At 42.2% G+C, this 20,624-nt stretch overlaps 1 protein-coding gene across 1 annotated transcript in view; it reads left to right on the top strand.

Moving 5' to 3' along the window:
* Positions 1-20,360, top strand: part of LOC141141093 (extracellular calcium-sensing receptor-like) — a 32,102-nt gene extending 11,742 nt beyond the window's left edge. The window contains exons 2-6 of the mRNA XM_073628802.1: positions 7,341-7,632; positions 10,038-10,871; positions 14,767-14,991; positions 15,743-15,866; positions 19,447-20,360. Coding sequence (XP_073484903.1) covers positions 7,341-7,632; positions 10,038-10,871; positions 14,767-14,991; positions 15,743-15,866; positions 19,447-20,360 — 2,389 coding nt within the window. The remainder of the gene's footprint in view (positions 1-7,340; positions 7,633-10,037; positions 10,872-14,766; positions 14,992-15,742; positions 15,867-19,446) is intronic.
* The last annotated feature ends 264 nt before the right edge of the window (positions 20,361-20,624 follow it).

The raw sequence follows: 20,624 nt of genomic DNA, 5'->3' as shown, positions 1-20,624 counted from the left end.
TTTCACAACTTTGGATTCCGCCATCCTGAGATTTCTCTGGCAACATAGGAGGCCCAGGATAAAATTAGCCAAACTAACACAACCCAAAGATTTAGGAGGGATTGGACTACCGAATTTCAAACACTATTACTATGCATCACATCTAGCGAGGGTCATTGATTGGCACTGTCATGAACAGTCGAAAGACTGGGTCTCTCTAGAAGCAGATTTAAGCCCCATTCCACTAGTCTATACACCTTGGATTCCAAGGAAAAAATACCCAAAAATACTGAAAAACCACCCCCTGACTGGTACTACCTTAGAGATCACAAATATCTTAGCAGCACAAAGAGACATCACAACATCCCCCAGTCCACTAACGCCACTGAAGGATAACCCTGATTTCCCCCCAGGTGAACAAAACTCTACCCTACAAAACACAACCGACAGATCCCCCCTGGTGGCAGGTGACTGCTTCCAGGGAGACAAACTCAAAGACTGGTTAGCCATTAAATCGGACAATAATCTCCCCCGCTTCCGACAATGGACATACTTTCAGATTAGGAACTACTTAAATAAATTTACACACACTAGAGACTTGTCCAGACCCCTGACCGAACTAGAATCGGTGTGTCACAACAAATCTCCACTGGATAGGACCACTTCAGTGGCTTACACGTGGCTACACAATATGAAGGATCTGGCGGAGGATGGGCACAGGAGGAGGTGGTCGGAGGACCTGAGGATGGAAATCTCAGAGAAGCAATGGAGGTATGCTTGCATAATGGCACATAAATGTTCCATGAACACGAGACAACAAGAAACGAGCTATAAATTGTTAATGCATTGGTACAATACCCCTGACAGACTTCACAAATGGGATGGCCAGAGATCGGAGATGTGTTGGAGGTGCCACCATGAAACGGGAACATTGACACATATTTGGTGGCAATGCAACCTGATCAAAGGTTATTGGACAGAAGTCCGGAAGTTAATCAAATTGATTACAGATACAAACCTAAATTTAAATGCGGCATGCTGTCTAATACACGTGACCAACTTCTCTCTTAGGAGATACAAGCATTCCCTGACCAAACACCTGCTCAATGCTGCTAAGTCGCTAATTCCCTTGCATTGGAACTCATCCAGGGTCCCCTCCACCTCGGAATGGCTAATGAAAACACGTGATATATGTGAGATGGAGGATACCCTGGCCCAGGAAAAAGGTAATGTAGAAAGGTTTCATAAGACATGGCAACCATGGTTTAGCTTCAGATACTCCCAAACCTACGAAGACATCGTAAACAGCAAACCTCCATAGATACAAAAAGACTATTTGTGGTCGGTACACACTCTTCGATCTCTGTAACGATTACCCAAAATAAATCTAAGATTAGCAAAACATTTTCTACAATTATTTTTCTTCATCACCTTTCCTTTCCTCTCCCCTCTTTTCTCTTCACCTATTCACCCAATACCAATACTTAGGCAGATGAGGCGTATATATAGCATAAGATAATAATGCAGATACCCTGCACTTATTAACGAGGAAAGATGTTAATGTTATGGAAAGAGATCAGTAGGACTCTTCATAAGTTTGTACTTACCTTTTGTTGATCAAAGAAAAGTAATGTAACCACACTATATGATACATGACTGTTTTGATTTATAGCCTATTTTTGGTTTAAGGCTTAATATCTTCTATCTTTTTTGTTTTTGTTTATGCTGTATTGACAAACACACCGTCAGCAGTTGCATCTGCGAATGCAAATTATGCATGTTATTACATTTCTCTTCAATAAAAATCTTAATGTGAAAAAAAAAAAAAAAATAAAGATTTAATGAGAATTAAGTACAAGAAAAAACTCAATTAAAGTGTACGAAAGGACACAGATGTGTCTGTGAATCTAAACCCACTAAGATAATTAGAGTGTATACAAAGACACTAGGTGTGTCTATGAATCTAAAGCCACTAAAGTAGCCACCCCAACATCAATTTGGCTGTGGAATTTGATTGGTTCCCTTTGGATCACCATCCTGGTCTTCTATCTACAAGCCTGTTTGACTCGCAACCATACGGTCAGTGAGTCCACCTGCTCTGGTAAGAGTGTTTAATTTGCTTATACACGCCTCGGGTACTCAACTGTTACATCACCTCTGAGTTTGTTCCAGCTGTTGATGTCTGACATATTCTGGTGAAGGCTCAATACGCCAGTCGGCACTCTCCGTTGTAGGCTTCACAAGCCAAATCCTCAGATGATCATGTTTGTTTATTTCACAAACTTTTTGTGACTTTTTCCAAATTTGCTCTGGTTGCAGTGTATCTGCCAATATGCACACTATATTGTTTTAAACACAATATGAACTTTTAAAGGTTCACCTCTTCATTTAATTTATAATTATTGATTTTTGCACTCGCATATTATTTTTGCACATATATGTATATGTCCTTACGGATTTTTGTATACTACTTTAGTGGCTTTAGATTCATAGACACACCTAGTGTCTTTGTATACACTCTAATTATCTTAGTGGGTTTAGATTCACAGACACATCTGTGTCCTTTCGTACACTTTAATTGAGTTTTTTCTTGTACTTAATTCTCATGTCTGATATTGCCTTCAAGTTTTACCAAATGTGAACTTTGTAAGTTCAAGATTTGTGTCTTTCTTGTTGGTTTGAAACATGCCTGTTTTATCTTAAATGGACATTTCTATTTTTGATAATACCACCCCAAAAATTGTTATACAAAATCATGTTGGTTTGTTTTAAAAACCTTTTCTAAATGCACATGTGATTGTGCAGGTATTAAAAAGATTGTTAATCAAGAATTTGTGGATTATTGTCTCAACGCTACAACACTTTTGTGGTGATGTAATTGCTGCTTTCTGTGACAATGGGTGTTATTTCCTAAGGGCAAATCCACTTTGCACTACAAGTGCAGTTTCAGTGTATTTTCAAGTGCACTTGTAGTGCAAAGTGTATTTGCCTTTAGTAAATAACACCCAACAGTGCTTTGTATAAGGTTACACAATCACGCCATTTTCAGGACTCACCACATTTCGGTCAGGGTCAGCTAAAACAAACACAAGCAGTAAATGTCACCAAAGATTTGCTTAATTTTTTTTTATTTGATCAAGGTTTCACAAATTGTCTGGCATATTGATGGCCCCCCTACCCGCAAAGAACTCAAGGTATCTTAGCCGGACATCACGGCACTCAGGGAGGGCAAGCCAGGATGGCCACTTTCAAGCGCCGTCAGGATTGTTTCATTTATAATTCCGGCCTCAGGCCCAACTGAGCCAGCATAGTTGGCAGAATGTTGCCGTAAAAAGTTATGTAGAACACAGCATGCCAGGATTATATGATTCAGTTTATACTCCGCCATATGGATGGGTGTAAGAAATAGGCGGAACCGGTTGGCCATGATTCTAAATGTGTTCTCCACCACTCTTTTGGCTCTGGCCAGCCGGTAATTAAAAACCCTCTGTTCCGGGGTGAGGGTCCTCATTGGGAATGGCCGCATAAGATGGTCCCCCAGCGCAAATGCTTCATCCGCAACAAAGACGAATGGGAGTCCTTCCACATTCTCTTCTGGAGGTGGCAAGTCCAAGCTGCCATTCTGGAGACGCCTGTAAAACTCCGTCTGGGCGATGACTCCACCATCGGACATCCGGCCATTCTTCCCCACATCCACATACAGGAACTCGTAATTAGCCGACACCACCGCTAACATCACAATACTATTGAACCCCTTGTAATTATAATTGTACGACCCGAAGTTGGGTGGTGGGACGATGTGGACGTGTTTCCCATCAATTGCCCCTCCGCAGTTAGGAAAGTCCCACCGCTGGGCAAAGTGGGAGGCCACAGTCTGCCATTCCTGTGGCGTGGAAGGAAACTGTTGAGGAAAACAAAAATAAATTAGTATTTTTGCACAAACATGGAAAGCAGATTAGACACAAACATTCTTGGCCAACATCCAGATAACATTTATTAAGGGGAACTTTACAACACCAAAGTATAAGGTACACCTATCATATTCCCCCTCCCCCCTCTCATGGGCCATTTCTAACATTATCGGGGGGGGGGGGAATCTTGGACAGGTAACCCTCCCCACTTCATTGAGAGATGAATGCCTAAATAATGGGTATTACTTGGAACAGCCCCTCCTTAGTTACACTATTGGCAGCCCACTGGACAGGTAAGAAGTGTCACAATACAAAGATATAAAATACACACTGTACACATTTGAGCACATTTGGACATTCTGCTATTACCTATCAAGATAATAATAGAATACAAAAACTTTAAACAGTACCATTTGAAAGTATACAGGCAGGCCCTTGCACTACATGCTTTGGGAAATTCATCCATAAATCTGACCACAAAAGAGCTGGGTATAGTGTGTATGGGTTTGGCAAAGTCAGCAGATAGATGATTAATCTAGATAGAGAATTGGGATCAGCTAACTTAGCATTTGGGGGGAGGAAGGGTTAAAAATGATTTGGGGACACCACAAAAAAAAGCCTCTGGCACTCTGCCTGAATTTAAAGCACAAATCACATTTCTAAACATTTTAGGGGTTGTTTGGGGTAAAGCACTACTATGGAGCTGATAAAATACATTGTTAAGTGACTACATGATGTGAATATAGGGCAGGAGACCATGCTGGGGAGGTAAGTGAAGGCAAATATGTATGAAGGACAAAAAAAACATAAAATTCCAGCATGCATGAGAACAAAGGGGACATTCACAGCATATTCCAATCATGGTAATTAGGGAATGAGGAAAGAAATACAATATATTAGCAAACATTATATACAATAAAATGTGATATTAAAAGATAAAAATCTTACCTTCATATACTCCTTCTGCAGGACCTGTATGATGGCAGAACAAGTCTCTGGGATAATGATCCCCAGAGCCTGGGGGGAGATGCCTGTCGAGAACTTCAAGTCCTGCAGGCTTCTCCCCGTCGCCAAGTACCGCAGGGTAGCGACGAGCCTCTGCTCCAGAGTGGTGGCTTGCCTCATGCAGGTATCCTGCCTGCTGATATAGGGGTCAGCAAAGCCAACAAACGGTGAAATACGGGGTCCGTCATCCTGAGAAAGTTCCTGAAATCATCAGGATTATTCTCACGGATCTCATGGAGCAAAGGCATATGAGAGAACTGGTCACGCTGAAGCAACCAATTCTTGGTCCATGAACTCCTCCCCACCCTGTTCATGGACTGGACTTGTGTCAAGGTCAGGACCCCAACACCAAGCCCCCGCACAGCACAAACTCTACGAGGAGTACGTATACGCAACATGGCTAGAAAACGGTCGGCTGCTCAGAACGAAGTAACAGAACACACTGAAGAACAGCAAGGCCTGTGAAGAGCGACCTGAAAAAGTGCGAATCGTCTCTCACCAAACTTTTACTAACAGGAGATTAGCAAAAGGAGCCCAAAGGGTGCCGCGCTTGGTTCTGAAATGGCCTTTTCTAGTCTCGTCGTACGTGGTTTACGTCACAGCGTTCCTGGCGATCGGAAATTCCGTCAACTTTGTGCGACCGTGTGTACACAAAACAACTTTGAGCCAACATCCGTCGGAAAAAATCCTAGGATTTTGTTGTCGGAATGTCCGATCAATGTCCGACCGTGTGTACGGGGCATTAGAGTCTGCAAAAGACTTGAGACTGCGGCAGAGGTTCATCTTCCAGCAGGACAATTAACCTAAACATACAACCAGAGCTACAATGGAATGGTTTAGATCAAAGCATATTCATATGTTTGGATGGCCCAGTCAAAGTCCAGACCTAGATCCAATTGAGAATCTTTGGCAAGACTTGAAATTTGCTGATCACTGATGCTCTCCATCCAATCTGACAGAGCTTGAGCTATTTTGCAAAGAAGAATGGGCAAAATGTCACTTTCTAGATGTTCAAAGCTGGTAGAGACATCCCCAAAAAGATTTGCATCTGTAATTGCAGCGAAAGGTGGTTCTACAAAGTATTGACTCAGGGGGCTGATTACAAATGCACGCCACACTTTTCAGATATGTATTTGTAAAAAAAAAATTAAAGCCATTTATCATTTTCCTTCCACTTCACAATTATTTGCCACTTTGTGTTGATCTATCACATAAAATCCCAATTGTAGTATGACAAAATGTGGAAAATTTCAAGGGGTTTGAATACTTTTTCAAAGCTCGGTAGATAAGTCTTTTTACTGCACTTCTCCCTTATTATCCTAGACTTGAACGATAGTTCTTTTGATACACAAGATAACCGGTTCCCGACCAGCACACGCCGATGTACGTCGGCAGAATGACACGGCTTGGCAAATGGGCGTACCTGTACGTCCCTTTAAATTTGCCGCCTTGCCATCACACGGATACCCGTGATCGCCTAACAGAGAGGAAGAACAGGGAGATGCTAATGTAAACAATCATCTCCCCGTTCTGCCTAGTGACAGTGTCACTGATCTCTGCTCCCTGTGATCGGGAGCAGAGATCAGTGACGTGGGTCAAAAATGTCCGATGTGTCCACCATAATGTCGCAGTCACGATAAAAATCGCTGATAGCTGCCATTACTAGTAAAAAAAAATTATTAATAAAAATGCCATAAAACTATCCCCTATTTTGTAAACGCTATAACTTTTGCGCAAACCCAGCATCTATATTGGCACTGAAAGGAAAAATGCCAGTCAGGGGTGTTGCTAAGAGGAAAAATGTCACTGCAATGCACGTGTTGCAAGACGCAGAGCAAGGATCTTTACTATCAGGTTAGTTGAGCATGCCTGTTTTTGAGCGAGAATGCCAAGACTTATCTCCAGATGGCCTATATAAAAGAGAATGCTGAAACAAGAGGTTGCTGGATGATCTTCTTTGATAGCCTATTGTGATCAGGTTGGTCCCTACCTTAGCTCATCTTTCCAGCTGATGCTGACCTCGGCTTACCTCCTGAGCCAAGATCCTGCTGTCTTTCAGTTGCTGATGTTGGCTTGCCCCCTGACCATGTTTTCTGCCTGATATCTGATTTCTGTGTTGACCACCCTACCATGGGTTCTGGTGCCTTTGTCAGCTGATTGTTCCAATCTGTTCCTCTGGGGCTTCTTCACCTGGTTCTTTAGTGGTCTCCTCATCAGTCTACAAAAGTACCTCCCTGCCCTGGTACCAACCTAGAGTGTTCACCTGTGGACTGAACTCTCGGGCAAGCATGCTGCTTTGTGCCCTTTCTCTCCCTGTCACTATTTCCAGGTGTGTTTGGACCAGAGGTGGAAGACCTCTCATCCCTTTCGCTTCCAACCAGGTACGTGACACTAGCATATTCCAGTATATTCACTGATCTCTCTATGTTCTCTCATCTTGCGTAGGTTCCACATTCGATATTATCGGGATGTTCTTGGTCTCATGTTTGCAGTAGATGAAATTAACAATTCTCAGGACCTCCTGCCTAATATCACTCTTGGCTTCAGTGTGCTGGACTCCTGTATGTCAGAGCTCCGGGCTGTGGGTGGAGTTTTGTCCCTAATGTCAGGACTTGAAAACCCCTTTCCTGGATATGGTTGTCATACACATTCAGTCATGGTCGGTATTATAGGTGACAATTATTCCTTTTTATCCATTCCTATTGCTCAGATTACTGGTGTCTTCCAGTTCCCACAGGTATATAAAATTATAGATGTTTTATATGGGTGTATTTATGCTTACATTCTGTGCCTTAAACAGGATTCCATCCAGACAAATAGCTAAATATGCAGGTAAAATATATAGGGGTCTGTTTTACCTGCTAAAGCAGTTGTAATTCTGTTCAGCCAGGCTTTTGAACCAGCCACCCTAACTAGACGACATGGCCAGGTTGGTGACTTCTTATTTCTCTGATGATGTTAGTGAATACAGCTTAGTCACCAACCTCCCTACTACAAGCTGATCAGACAGTGAAGGATCAACCCTCACTGATGAGGTCATCACACCTATCTTCTCCTACCACCAAGTTACCAGCTTTAAATTACATCACTGCACAATGCTTGTAGTGAATCTCCTCTTTCTCCCCACGAACCAAAGCCAGAAATTAGGAATATCGCTCCAGGCTTCCTGTCTGTCTAGATCCGGTGACTCTCACTAAAGAGTGCAGGCTGGGGGTTAGCTCATCTTAGCTCAAAGAGAAAACATGCAGGAAGAAGAGATCCCAAATGCCACACAGCCAGCAAAGCCCAGCGGTGTCTATAGTATAAGCAGACTTAGGCTGAACTCCGCCATGTCCCCAATGTGTTTCGCCCTGCGGGACAAAACATGTTGGGGGCATGGTATTAACACAAAAGTCAGTGCTACTACCCATACAACACATAGATAGCAGAGCTCCCAGGTGCTCGATAAACAGTCGCTGGCTGAGTAGAGTAATGTGTAAAAAAAATTATTCGCACTCTGGTTATTGCTCTTAAAAATTTTTCATTTTATTGAATAGCCACAGTGAACAAATGCAGATTAAAGTGGTGTTCCGGCCGAAATTATACTTTTTGAATAAAAATACCCTTATAGTACACAAGCTTAATGTATTCTAGTAAAGTTAGTCTTTAAACTAAGGTCTGTTTTGTTAGTTTATAGCAGTAGTTTGTTATTTTATAAACTTACAGCAGGCCGTGGGCATCTTAAGTGTGGGCATCTGAAGCCAGACTGTATTTCTTCCTGCATCTCATCCTTGCAGATCTCGCACATGCTCAGTGCAGCACAAGCAGTGTAATAGCTTTCAGGTCAGGTTTCCATAGCAACGGCAGTGTCAGAGAAAGTTGCCGCCCTTTCCCAGAAGGCATTGCAAACAGGAAATGATGCGATGGGCCATGGCCAGGGAGGAGGAAGTGAAAAATGAATACAGCAGGTGCTGAGAAAAAAAAATAAAAAAATATCCAATTCGTTTACAGTGCACAGTTTAGTGAGGGTTGCTGAAGAGTTGTAAAAGTGGGTGGAACTCCACTTTAAGTCAGATGCGTTTCAGCCTATAAGGCCTTAGTCATAACCACATTACAGACATAAAACTTTGAAATAAATAGTAGCTCTAAGGATAACAGGCTCCACCCATTATTTGTCTTGATTGATCACAGGCAATTATCCAAAAAAGAGAATCAGCTGCAATACATATAGGGTGATCCATGTGTATGCCACAAATTTTCACCCACCTTGTAGTGATAATATGCACATGTATGTACACACACCCATGTACACACACGTGCATACATTCATACACGTATACACATATGCATAAGAAAACATACCATAAAATTAAAAAAACATTAAATAAAAAAGATGAAAATAAAAATCCAGGTATGTCAAAAAAGATCCCAGAAGAGAGAAAGGAAAAGAGGAAAGAAAAAAGAGAGAGTAGGCTCTGGGGAGAGGAATTCTTAATGTTAGTGCAAGTCCATATCCCCCCTCAGGTTTAAGCCCTGAGGCGATCTAGTTTTTAATCTAAAAATCCACCATGCTTCTCTCCCCAGTAGCCTTCTCTCCCTATCACCTCCTCTGGGCAAGTGAGACCATTGTTCTATTCCTCTGAAGCGAAATGAGGAGATATCGCCCTGATGACATTCTCTAAAGTGACGTGTTGCATTCAAAATATTTCTAGCATTTGGATTATTTGTGTCACAGTAATGTTCCCCTATACGGGCTCTCAAAGGACATGTGGTACAACCTACATATCTAAGGCTGCATGAAATACAGGTGATCAGGTAAATTACATATTAACTTACTGAGAGAGTTAGCCTGTAGTCTTCCTGTGGAACCATCTTATTCTTTATGTGGCCTAAACTATTATTGATTGATGTGCCATCTAGCAAGGACACTGACTTTCCCTGTGGCATACAGATAGCCATCCATCTGTAAAACTCAAAATATGGCACAATGTTTCTGTCTATGACCCTATTGGGGAAATCTTCCTTAACTTCTAGTCTCTGTTCTACCAGGATAATAAATTAGGAGATATGGTTGTCACAGCGAAAGGAAGGCATGGACCGCAATAAAAACACTGTTGTAAACTCCTTTGTCACTTTGCTAAAAAAAAGGCATTCTCTTTACAGATAAGTTATGGGTCTACCTTTGCAACTCTCAGCAATAAAATACTGTTTCCATCATTTTTCCGCACGGTACCCAACTTACTTCAGCCAATGGCTCTTGCTGACCTCGCTGGGATGTTTAGTTGGACTTGGGTTGGCATTTTGGTGGCGGATGATGATATTGGGCATCAGGGTGGACAGATTATGGAAACGAGAGTAAAAAGCAATGGAGGCTGTATTGCCTTTCTGGAGAAGATCCATCTCAGTTATTCAGACAAACAGATCAGAAGAGTAGTAGACGTAATTAAAAAAAGCTCTGTCAATGTAATTCTTATGCACTGCCCAGACATTCATATTAAGGCCCTGCTAGAGTCTTTATTTGATGAGGGGGCTACCGGGAAAATTTTCCTTGCTTCAGATTACTTTGGACTTTCGCCTGGAGATTTCTCTAAGAAAACCTGGAAAGTTCTAAATGGGACAATTGGATTGATTCCATGTACTGGTACCATGCAAGGATTTGAGGAATTCCTTCTGAACCTTCACCCAACTGTCAATTCAAGTTACCCATTTATTAGGCCATTCTGGGAAAAAGCTTTCAGCTGCCAATGGACTAGTGGAAATGGTGAGATGTCAAATACTCCCGATATAAAGGTAGATGTGACCTGCACCGGGAAAGAAAAACTGGGCAGTAAAGTTGCCCAGTTGTTTGAAATGAATGATCTAAGCTACACTTACCATGCCTACTTGGCTGTGTATGCCTATGTACATGCTCTGCATTCTCTCCTTGGCTGTCCTACTGAGTCAAATGGATTTTTTAATGGGACCTGTGGAAATATTAATGACGCTCAACACTGGAAGGTGAGTTGCTGACTGGCTGGTTCCGATTATAGCACATTAATAATAATTTGGATTCTAAGAAAGCACCGTAAACAAAACAAGAGTCACACAGCACTAATATAAGCCATACAGTGCACAGAAAGTCATAACTGTGGCAGTTGCATGTATAGATTAACAAATGTGGACCTGCAGCAGGCTCTCAAACAGCCAATTTTTGGTCAAAGTTTCTAGAAGACAGCCATCTCAAAAAAGATGATATGCAAGAACGTCTTTCCATAAAGACCATCCAGTTGTAGCTTGTTGAGAATCGGTGGCAGAGATAGTGTGGATAAAATATTACCCTTTAGTGTAAGCTACCGAGACAGAATTTCTTCACCATAACTGGCTGGTAACCCGAGGAGCCTCAAATTTGTCAAAACATTATTCCATGTGTAGCGCAGACCCCAAGCTGATCCCACTGATTTTTTTCCCCAGGTTCTATTCCCTAAAGGATGCAGAAAACAAGATTACTGAACCATTGGGTAATAATGGTTGTGGGTTTTCACCAGAAACTGGTCCTTTCAGGTATAGCTGACAACTCTGTCTAAAGAGGGACATTGTGTTATACAATGCTGTACTGTGGAATTCAGTAGTGTGCTACATATCATTTGGTACAATATCCCATTACATTACACACTGCTTAAAAGGTATACCATAAGCCTGTAATTTCAATGTCGCCTTTAGAGCCACATGAAAAGACTTTTTCATGAAATGTGTCCCCCATATCAGTATTAGGCAGTGATGGGAGTAAGTCACACATGTGCAAGTCACAAGCAAGTCTCAAGTCTTAACCTTCAAGTCACAAGCAAGTCCCAAGTTACTGTGGCGAAAAGCAAGCAAGTCAAGTCGAGTCCCTGCTAAAAGTCAAGCAAGTCAAGTCAAGTCATTAATTTTGGTCAAGTCACAAATTAAGTAAAAATACTGATCTACCCCAAAGCCGGGACTCGGGGGAGCTTTCTTTTGTGGGGGGGGGGGGGGGCGGCTTTTGCCTAGGCCAGGACACAGAACTGTTGGTGCCAAGTCATTGCAAGTCATTGCAAGTCAAATAGCCCAAGTCAAAGTCAAGTCGCAAGTCATTAGTGACAAGTCAAAGTCAAGTCGAGTCATTTATTTAATTTTGTCAAGCAAGTCGCAAGTCCTCAAACAGGTGACTCGAGTCTGACTCGAGTCAAGTCATGTGACTCGAGTCCCCCACCTCTGGTATTAGGCTTTCCATGTCTTTTGTTTGATAATAGCTTGCTTATAAGCCCAACAAAAGATGTGATTGAATAACAAGATCCCCCCGCTCATAAATCAAACCTTGACCTGTTTGATTACTATTAATACCCATTAAGAATAAAGATATTTATTTTAAGTTTAACTGGTTATTAAATTGCTTTTTTTTATCAACTTGACCTTTATATATACCTAATTACCTTACTCTATGACCCCATGGCAGCCAGTGGTCTGGCCCTCTCCAGTGCAGAAATGTTGGTGGGCACTTCTATGTCATCATCTAATGCAGGACCATAGGTGGTCATAGGTATTGCATTACACATGATAACATTGATGGGAGGGGGTCATAGACCAGCAAGAAGAAAGTATTTGGCTAAAGGGTTGTCGCAAACAGTGGGGAAAGAGCTTTCAGGGCCATGGATTAAAGTAGATCATGCCTTTAAAAAAATGATCAGTAGTTCCTTCATCAGCTGGGGAAAGAAGGGCACAATTTAAAGAATGTATAAACCTGACATGATATATTCCTGATATGTGCCTTCTTTACCATGTACTGTACTTGTATGAAAAAGTATTCTGTTCTCTTTGTATTGCTTCCTTTGTCTGAAATCCATGGTGTTCCTGCCAGTCCATCTGCTTCCCTATTAAAAACTGTTCACACTAGGCATGCAAGCACAGGGTGGTCAGTTCTCTAGCTGTACTGAGAACTCTGTCTGCTCTCCTCCAATGATTATACTTATACAAAAAAGCAAAATACTCTTGCGCACTGGTGTGTTGGCTAAAAGATCCCAAGGGTTCGGAAAGGACTATGGATTTCGGCCTTGCTGCTCTTAAGGATGGGATGTCCTAATGTCAAATGGAAAGAAAGAAAAAAAAGAGCGCACCAGCCTAGTGCATTATCCTTGACAGATTTATTAATTAAAAACAAGATAAAATCTACTCACAAAGGTTGAAGAAAAAAATCGCATTTGTATATGCCACAGCGGCGATTAATCCAGTGGTAGCAGTTTTCCAGGTCCCAGGAAGGAGGCGTACGGACTACTGCTGGCTAACGCGTTTCGAAGGTTACCCTTCTTCATCAGAGCCTTAGTAGTGTTAATCTCCTGCTGGTTTTTATACATGTGTTCATCCAACCAAGACTGGTCAGGTTGGTTCTGAGGCTCCTCCCTTGATTGGTGGGCGATTCTTTGGGAGGGGTGGGTCTAAGCTATGTTGCTATTATTGTAGGGCCATGGTGAAAAAACTTTTTACATTTAGTATGATTTTAGTCTGATTCAATTACTAGTTCTGGTTCTGGTATTTTAATTTTATTTTTATTTTTAAAAATTTTTTAGATTTTAATTTTTAATTTTTAGTTTTTAATTTTTAATTTTTGATTTATATTTAAATTTCATGTTTAGATCAGCGGCCATGCATATATTCTGGAATGCAAACATCCAGTGACAAAAACTGCTACCACTGGATTAATCGCCGCTGTGGCATATACAAATGCGATTTTTTTCTTCAACCTTTGTGAGTAGATTTTATCTTGTTTTTAATTAATAAATCTGTCAAGGATAATGCACTAGGCTGGTGCGCTCTTTTTTTTCTTAATGATTATACTTATCCTGACATGCCCCACCCCCGCACAGCCATTCACTGGAAAGACCAGCTGTGAATTATTAGTATTACTTGTTTATTAGTATTTATAATGTTTTTCTTTTTATATCTATACACAAATGTCTTGCCTTTAATTTATACAGTGGAACCTCGGATTACGAGCATAATCCGTTTCAGGAGTATGCTTGTAATCCAAAGTACTCTCATATCAAAGCGAGTTTTCCCATTGAAGTCAATGGAAATGAAAATAATTTGTTCCGCATTGACTTCAATGGGATGCAATACCGCATGCCCCAGAGGCGGGGGGGGGGGGGGCACCGGAGAGCCTCAGAAATGCCCGAAAAGGCCCGAGGACACTTCAGCTGACCTCGGCAAACCTTGAAAAAACTTCCTACCCCAAGCTCTTCAGCTCTTCCTACCCGAGATTTGCCGAGGTCAGCCGTGCTGTCCTCGGGCCTTTCCGTGCATTTCCGAACGACGGCTGCAAACGGCAACTTTCGGCTCTGCTAGGCTCCGGCACCCCCCCACCTTTTCGGGCATTTCTGAGGCTCTCTGAGGCACCGGAGAGCCTCAGAAATGCCCGAAAAGGCCCGAGGACACTTCAGCTGACCTCGGCAAACCTTGAAAAAACTTCCTACCCCAAGCTCTTCAGCTCTTCCTACCCGAGATTTGCCGAGGTCAGCCGTGCTGTCCTCGGGCCTTTCCGTGCATTTCCGAACGACGGCTGCAAACGGCAACTTTCGGCTCTGCTAGGCTCCGGCACCCCCCCACCTCAGGCTAAAAGCGGTACTGCACACCGCTTTGGCCTGAATCGTGCTCTTTTTGAGAGACAACACTTGCAAACCGAGTTACGATTTTTAAAAATACAGTGCTCGTATTGCGAAACGCTCGTTAACCTCGTTACTCGCAATCCGAGGTACCACTGTATTTGAAACTGAATAGGTTGTTTACAAGGTGAGGGTTTACATATACGTTGAGATTTTTTTTTAACTGCCCAGAGTTGAGCTTTCAATGTGGCTACGAATAAACTTCCAAGATATTTTTGGTATTCAAAAAAATAACACAGGTGTTCCGTTACCTCAAGAAAACCAGTTTCCATGCAAAGTCTGGGGAGATGATGAAGTTTAATGCCAAGGGGGACCTTCCTGCTTCCTCTGACATCTTGAATATGCAGATCCTCAATGACAGCTTCAACCTGGTGAAAGTAGGGATGATTGACCCCGAAGCCAAACTGGGTGAGAAGATTAGTGTGAACTTCAGTGCTATACTATGGAATGATGACTTTTTACAGGTAATTGATTCTGACATTGTACCGCTGTTTCTGTCATTTTGTTAGATTATGGTGGTTTTGAGTGAGGCCTTGGCGTTTGCAAGAGCTGTTGAAACTTTCATGGCTAAAGGGGTCTGAGCCTGCATCTGCATTGTGAGTAAATGGGCACCCGGCTACAGTGGCAATCTAGGGAAGTCTCTTTTCTGTTCCAGCTTGACTATGCCCAAAACAAACTCCATAAAGTCATGGATTGACCAGTTTGGTGTGGAGGAACTTTTACTGAAGATCCCAAAACAAAAACAGCATAGTCAACACTCATGTGTTTTAACAGTTTGTGGCATAATCTTAGAGATGATGGTTGAGCAGTGGCTTTACATTAGTAGTGGGCAAGCTGTCCATGAGGTTTCTATTGACCAAAGGTAACCATAAACAGGTGACAGGTTCCTGACCCTTCTGGCTAGATCGGGTATCATTCCCGTATTTTTTGGGCAGTGCACGATAGCCCCAAATGAGGAATCTCAGGAAACAAAACAATCTAGTAGAAACCTTTGCTCGACTACTGTTGTTTTCCTTGCCACTAATACACTTCTATTCTCTGTTGCCCTCACTCATGTGACTAAGCTGCTTCTGTTTTGGGGAGACACTGGCTTAAAGGGGTTATAACAAGGTTATAGGTGTTCTAACGAATGGAAGAAGAATGTATATCTTATGAAAGGCTAGCTCCATTTTTCTGCTTCCTTCATGTTCTGTCATGATTTTTTCTCCTTGGCAGTTGCCGATCTCTGTCTGCAGTAACAGCTGTCAGCCTGGGTACAGGAAAGCTTCTCTGCAAGGAAGACCCATCTGCTGCTATGACTGCATCCCCTGCTCTGAAGGAGAGATGACCAATCACACAGGTATCCGATAGTAAAGCTGCTGATCCTTTGAAATTGGTGTTGGCGGGTTAACTGGTTTTAGTAACTCATCTGAACATTGTTTCAGACCTGTCCATCTGGGAGAAAGTTCTGGGAAGAACTGAAAGGAATATGGGGTTTGTTTACAAAGCGTAATATAGTAGTTGCTAGATAATAATAGGGCAACATGGTGGCTAAGTGGTTAGCACTTCCGCATAGCAGCACTGGGGTCGCTGGCTCGAATCCCAACCACGACGCTACCTGCCTGGAGTTGGCATGTTCTCCTTGTGCCTACATGGGTTTCTTCCCATACTCCAAAGACATGCTGATAGATTAATTGGCTCCTGTCTAAATTGGCCCTAGTATGTGTATGTATGAATGTGAGTTAGGGACCTTAGATTGAAAGCTCCTTGAGGGCAGGGACTGATATGAATGTACAGTATATATATATGTAAAGTGCTGCATAAATTGACGGTGCTATATAAATATCCTGTAATAATAATAGTTTGTTACATAGTTAATCTGGTTGAAAAAGGATACAGGTAAACCCAGTTCAACTCTCCAAAAATATGCATACACAGAAAGAAAACCTCCATATACACTGTCATATACTCACAGTTGATCCAGAGGGAGACAAAAAAAATTAATAAAACATGGTCAAAAAAGCATGGATTCTCCCAGAGGTAATCGGCTATTCCTCGGATCAACTTTACCCATAAATATTACTATAGAAAGTACAGGCCAGCAACTTCTCCACAGAAAATATTTATTTAAGCATTACAGCAATAACATCATCCAAAAACGCTAACACGTTTCGGCCTTAGGCCTTCATCAAAAGCATTTGCTTTTGATGAAGGCCTAAGGCCGAAACGTGTCAGCATTTTTGGATGGTGTTATTGCTGTAATGCTTAAATAAATATTTTCTATGTAGAAGCTGTCGAGTTGCCAGCCTGTACTTTCTATGGATCTTTTGTGAGCTTAAATTAGCCAGAGCACCGACTACTCTACACACCAACTATACTATATAGCGGTAGAGCTTGGGTGAGTTTTTCTCTTGCATAACTATTACTATCCAGTTATATTTTGTGCATTTAGGAAAGAATGTAGGCCTTTTTAAAAACCATCTACTAAGCTGGGCAGAACCAGCTCTTGAGGGAGTCTATTCCACATATTCACAGCTCTTACTGTAAAGAAGCCTTTCCACATTTGGAGGTTAAATCTCTTTTCCTCCAGAAAAGGAAATCAGATATCAGTGAAGTGGACTGATAAAAATGGCAAACAAGTTGAAAAGAAAAATCACACAACCACCTTGATAAAAGTTTTTGCTGATACCCAATAACTACTGCAACACTGTCCTTCACATGTATTAATCACCTTTTGCATAGGTTTTGTAATGCACAATCAAGTTTTTTTTTCCACTTATAAAGTCTGGGCAGATTGTATTAAGCAGGACAGTGCATGAGGGGTAAGCATGTGCTGGTCAAAGTACAAAACAAGGTTCAAAACAGCCAAGCATAATTGGGTCCAAGGGACAGAAGTAGTCCAAAATCTAGTTGGCGAGTCAACAAAGGTAGTTCAACAGGATTATATGCCAATGCCAAAATCTAAAATGGCTATAGCTTGGAGAGATAGTCAGGACAGGCAGAAGTCAAGGGAAGTCAGAGAATAAGAGTCAGCAACCAGTACAAACAGACTTCCAGTCATGTGTTGGCCATTATCATGGTATAAAATTCCATCCTTGACATATTTATTGACTGTATTAAGTGTATTACTTACGTGGCTGCATAACTTACATGAAGGGACGCTGATATGAGGTACAGGCAGTTTTTTTTTGTCAGTAGGGGTCCCAGGCCAGGCCCAGCAGAAACTGCAGGGTGTCCAAGAGTGGCAGTTATGTACCGGGGGGGGGGGGGGGAATGCAAAGAGCAAACATAAAGAAGCCAGAACTGCTAGGTGGGGTGATCTCCACCCTATGGTAGAAGTACTGTATAGTCCCAGCCGACATGCAGAGGGGCAGCAACGCAGGAGTGTGTGCTGAAGTACATACACTAAACACCAATTCTGAGGTTTTATTAATACGGAATCAGCCTGCCACTGATCCCCAAAGCTGGAGGTGGGGGGGGGGATAGTACAGCTTGAGCATGCATTATTCAGGATCATCTCTGGGGGGACAGGGAGGTTGTCAGGTAGACTGTGGGGAGCCCACAAATGTCTAATGTCAGGCCTGCTTATATGGAGTTTGTTCCCCACACTCTTTTAAACTGAGAAAGACACTTGGGTGAGTAGTAAAACATTTCCAATATTACAGGACAAGTCCAGTAGAGTGTTACTAACTTCTGCTATCTGTCATGGACAGGGGTTAATTTCCACTGAGAGCAGGTCAGTCCAGGAATCAAAAGAGTGCACTAGGGGATACATAGAAATGTGGGTGTGACAGAGGCAGTAGGGCACAATGGGGTCACAGGAAGATATTGGATACAAAGTGGACGCAAAGTGCCACTGGATACTGTGGAGACACAGAAGGCATGAGATGTACCCCCTATGCTGCCTGCATGTATAGAGATGGTGTGATCTCTAAAAAAAAGGACCAAGGAACAAGGGGTGATGGTCTTTGCTGCAGAATAGCTGTCAGGTTGCAGCCTTTAGATACAGTATACCCGTGCAGGTGGCAGAAGATCTGAATACTGTGCAATCAAAGGAGACACTAGATGCCCAGGGGTCACTGCAGACACAGTTTTCACTGGGGTCACAGGAGACACAGCATGCACACATGCACATGGATCACTGGAGATACCAGATGTGCTGTGGTCACTGGAGACTTAGGTTGCAGTGGTGTCCCTAGAGGCACAGGATGTGCTTAGCTCACCGGACACACAGGGTCCACAGAAATCACTGGAGATTAAGGATGCAAAGGGAGCATGGGAGTGCACAGGGGACACAGTGTCTGTAGCACGTGAGCATTGGAGACACAGGAGAGTATAGAGGAGCAAGGAATGCTAATGACACTGAGGGTGGACAAGGGTGCAGCAAGGCTGAAGACATTGGGATGACAGGATTGTTGAGGATGCTTGGATCCATAGGGGGTTTGGCAGATAACAGTAAAATGTTGCTCGAATGTCAATCAATGTACTTTTCAGCCCTGGAAGGAAGTGGCCAGGATCTGATTAGTTGGGACACCAGCGAGATCCAGAATCCAGTGGATGTGCACTGGAGCATGGACCTGGTGTTGGAGAAGGAGAGTGTGACTGTATCTATACCATGACCAAGAAAAACACCCTTTTCTATTCGTGAATGTGTACCTTTTGAATTAACTGGAACACAGTTCTCAATAGCTGACCTCACAAATACTATTTTTGCTGATTGGGCACAAATTCCCACAGATACACTCCAAAATCTTGTACAAAACCTTCCCAGATACCTAAATATACAGTCATTTTTTAACTATTATACTACTAAAACAGTCATATAGCATTAACACACACTGATAAGGTAATTATTTCTAGTATCTTTATAAAATACTGCAACCAAAGACATGATTTATTCTGATTACTATACTCTGATAACATTTCCATATTTTATTTAGATGCGGATGAGTGTAACATATGTCCTTCTGATCAGTGGTCCAATGAGGAGAGGGACAGGTGTGTTCCAAAAGTTTTGGAGTTCCTCTCATACGATGAGCCATTGGGAATCATGCTGGTGACAACAGTTGTCATGTTGTCAACACTCACACTCTGCATTCTAATTATCTTCATCCAATATCAGGAAACACCTATTATCAAAGCCACCAATAGAGAGCTGAGCTACATCCTGCTGGTGTCTCTCATTTTATGCTTCCTCTGCAGCCTGGTCTTCATTGGTCAACCTTCCACTTTCAGTTGTCTCCTGAGACAAACCTTCTTCAGTGTGGTCTTCTCCATTTGTATCTCCTCAGTCTTGGCCAAGACTATAATGGTGATCCTTGCCTTTAAAGCCACCAGACTGAACAGCCCTTTGAGGAAATGGCTGGGTCCCACCATCCCTCGTAATGTTGTTGGGATCTGTTCAGTTTTGCAGATCAGCATTTGTTCATTTTGGCTATCCAACTCCCCACCATTTCCCATGCTGAACACCAAAAGCCATAAGATAACATTTGAGTGTAATGAAGGACAGAGGGTATTTTTCTACATGACTCTGGGTTTCATGGGATTTCTGGCTATGGCAAGTTTTCTAGTGGCCTTCCTAGCAAGGAACCTTCCAGGAAACTTCAACGAGGCCAAATTGATCACCTTCAGCATGTTGGTCTTCTGCTCTGTCTGGATCTCCTTCATCCCGGCCTATCTGAGCACCAGTGGCAAATACACAGTGGCTGTTCAGATATTTGCTATCTTGGCCTCCAGCGCAGGATTGCTAAGCTGTATATTTCTGCCCAAATGTTATATTATTCTGGTGAGACCAGATAGGAACAATCGTGATTTACTATCAGGCAGTAAAAAAAGGAGAAATGTGTTTAAATAAAACTTTTCCTGAGCCTATAGAATTAATGTTAAAAAAAGTAAGCCTTTTGTATTTCATTTTAGATCTTCATCAACTTGCAGAGAACACTGGGTACAAGTAAACGTTGGACAGTCAACAAAAAGCATTGTCTCCTTTTTTTTTTTTAACTTCACTTGTACAACCACAAGCCATAGGACTATTGATATAATATATGTTTTTTTTTTTAAGTTTTATGGTTTACCCAATCAGATCTTGATCAGAATCCCAAAACTATACCTCTCACAC

This window comes from Aquarana catesbeiana, linkage group LG04, assembly GCF_042186555.1.
Source record: "Aquarana catesbeiana isolate 2022-GZ linkage group LG04, ASM4218655v1, whole genome shotgun sequence".
Lineage (NCBI taxonomy): Eukaryota > Metazoa > Chordata > Amphibia > Anura > Ranidae > Aquarana > Aquarana catesbeiana.
Note: the sequence above shows the minus strand (reverse complement) of the source record. Positions and strands in the feature narration are given on the sequence as shown.